Below are 2596 nucleotides of genomic sequence, written 5' to 3'. Positions count from 1 at the left end.
CAGCGATGACGAGACTGTTCAGGAGGTTCTAATTGCAACTCAGCACCGGGCAGCGTCGCTTGATAAGCAGGATGTGTTTGTCCTAGCTGGTGAAGGAAGCCGAGGGGTGCAGGCCGTGTTTGTTGCAGCTGGTGAAGGAAGTCAGAATGAGCAGGCCGTGTTTGTTGCAGCCAGTGAAGGAAGTCAAGATAGGCAGGCTATGTTTGTTGCAGCTAGTGAAGGAAGGCAAGAGGCTTCTGAGCCCGTACATGCTTTGGAAGCTACCGCATCGTCCATGATTATGGAGGAAGCACCTCTCCTTGCAGCTAGTGAAGGAACTCAAGATGTGCATGCTGTGTCTGTTGCAGCAACTGAAGGAAGGCAAGAGACTACTGAGTCCGGACATGCTTTGGAAGCAACCGCCAAGTCAGTGAGTGTGAAAAGGAAATATCGTAAGAAGAACTACCATACCGACACTCCTAGGAGAAGTCCTAGGCTTATACAGATGGGTGAATGTTGTATCGGTCCTGTGGAAGAGCCAGCAGCCGACCACAAGAGGTCTCACACGCTCGGGCCAGCAGAAGAATCAGCTGCCTCTACCGACCCAGCTGAAACGGCTGTCCTCACTATGACACATGTTGGATCAACGAGTTGTTTTTGCTCTCCAACATCAACGACACTCCTCAGTAAGTTCTTCTCTACCCCTTTGTCACTACAGTTGTGTGTTTATCATGCAAACAATCCATATCAAGCAAACACTGCAACAAATTTCTAGTATTTGAGAAGTTTAGCAGTGGCCTTCCTGAAAAATGTTAACGTTGACCTGTTGTAGGCCTGACTTCCACCACTCCGAAAGCTCAGACTTCTGAAGGTGGCGACGCAAAGTCAGTGAGTGTGAATGCAAAATGTCATAAGAACTACCATACCGACACTCCTAGGAGAAGTCCTAGGCTTATACAGATGGGTGAATGTTTTACCAGTCCTGTGGAAGAGCCAACAGCCGACCACAAGAGGTCTCGCACGCTCAGGCCAGCAGAAGAATCAGCTGCCTTTATCAACTCAGCTGAAACGGTTGTCCTCGCTCTGCCACATGCTGGATCAACGAATTGTCTTCGCTCTCCAACATCAGCGACATTCCCCAGTAATTTCTTCTACATCCCTTTGTCATTACAGTTGTGTCTTTATCATGCAAACGTTCCATATCAAGCAAACATTGCAACAAATTCCTGGTATTTGAAGTTAACATTGGCCTTCCTAGAAAAATGTTAACAGTGACCTGCTGCAGGCCCGATTTCCACCAGTCCTAAAGCTGTGACTTCTGAAGATGGCGATGCAAAGCTGGTGAGAGCGAAGGCGAAACATATTGAGAGGAACTACCATATCTTGTCCTTGGTTAGGGAAAAACCACCTCTTGGTACGGTTGTCCTTGCTCTCCAACATGCTGAATCGCCGAATTGTCCTCACCCTCCAACATCAGCGCCATTCTTGTCATTACAGTTGTGTTTTTTATCATGCAAAAAATCCATATCAATGCAAGTGTTGCGACAAATTCCTAGCATTTGGAGTTAACAGTGGCCTTGCCAGAAAGATGCTAACAGTGATCCTGCTGCAGGCCTGACTTCCAGCAGTCCGAAGGCTCTGTCCTCACAAGGTGGTGATGCAAAGCTGGTGACCGGGAAGGTGAAATGTCGTAGGAAGAACTACCGACCCTGCAAACTAACTCTAGTTGACTGAATCTTTCTAACTCTTGTTGCTGTAGTTCCTCTCATGTGTAACCACTCTTATTGCATCTGTAGTGGGATCGATCTGAGCTCGCGTTGCGCCATCTCAAATTCGTCTAGGATGTAAACTGTGGGTGATTTTTGGACTTGTTTCGTCAAGCACATCATTAATTAGGTGGTATTTTGGTGAGCTTGGAAATGGCGCGCAGCTGCTGTTTTCTGGGAGCTTAAGAAAAATTTGTAGGAGTTAATCCTGGCTCCAAGCTGAGATGTAACCAAACCAACAATAGATCCAGATTTGTTAGAGCAACTGCATTTTGATTATCAATATTGCAAAAAAGGTGTGTGGCTTTGGTAGATGAAGGCTGAAGCGATAGTTTAGTTCTGTCCGCAGATGAATTTACAGGCGTTCTTGCTGACCTGCACAGCTGGTAATGTTATGCATGACAAAGTGTTCTTGCTGCGGTTCAGAATACAACCTTTTGGGGCATGACATTTTTTTTACTCCGTTTTATTTTTCAAAGACTTGAATTTCAAATTATTTGTCGATCTAATGCTAGATATGGAGAGAAAATTGCAGACATGCCACGGCCAGCTTGAAGATATGCATCTGACAAAAACGGGAAGATAGGAAGCAATAGTTTGCGACGGCGCATAACCCTTTCTTTTTTTGAAAGATGATGTTCTAGTATTTAACAAACTATAGATGGGCAATAGAGAGAGAGATTTGGAAATTAAAAAAAAATCATTTGCTCCATTAGAAAAGCTAACAATTAATGCAGGATTAACTCCCTACAAACTTTTGACTGTAACATACACTCTTGTATAACATTTGGGGCCTTGCCATTTATATATAAAAAAGTTTAACACATAACCGGCTTTTATACAGGAAAAAT

At 44.6% G+C, this 2596-nt stretch overlaps 1 protein-coding gene across 1 annotated transcript in view; it reads left to right on the top strand.

Annotated features, from left to right (window-relative positions):
• LOC123172348 (uncharacterized) overlaps positions 1–2120 on the top strand; it is a 2863-nt gene extending 743 nt beyond the window's left edge. The window contains exons 2-5 of the mRNA XM_044589346.1: positions 4–665; positions 812–1120; positions 1265–1393; positions 1592–2120. Of these exons, the coding sequence (XP_044445281.1) occupies positions 4–665; positions 812–1120; positions 1265–1393; positions 1592–1713 (1222 nt within the window). The 3' untranslated portion in view covers positions 1714–2120. The remainder of the gene's footprint in view (positions 1–3; positions 666–811; positions 1121–1264; positions 1394–1591) is intronic.
• Positions 2121–2596: the final 476 nt, after the last annotated feature.

This window comes from Triticum aestivum, unplaced genomic scaffold (genome assembly GCF_018294505.1).
Source record: "Triticum aestivum cultivar Chinese Spring unplaced genomic scaffold, IWGSC CS RefSeq v2.1 scaffold20407, whole genome shotgun sequence".
Taxonomy (NCBI): domain Eukaryota; kingdom Viridiplantae; phylum Streptophyta; class Magnoliopsida; order Poales; family Poaceae; genus Triticum; species Triticum aestivum.
This window is presented reverse-complemented; position numbering and strand designations above follow the sequence as displayed.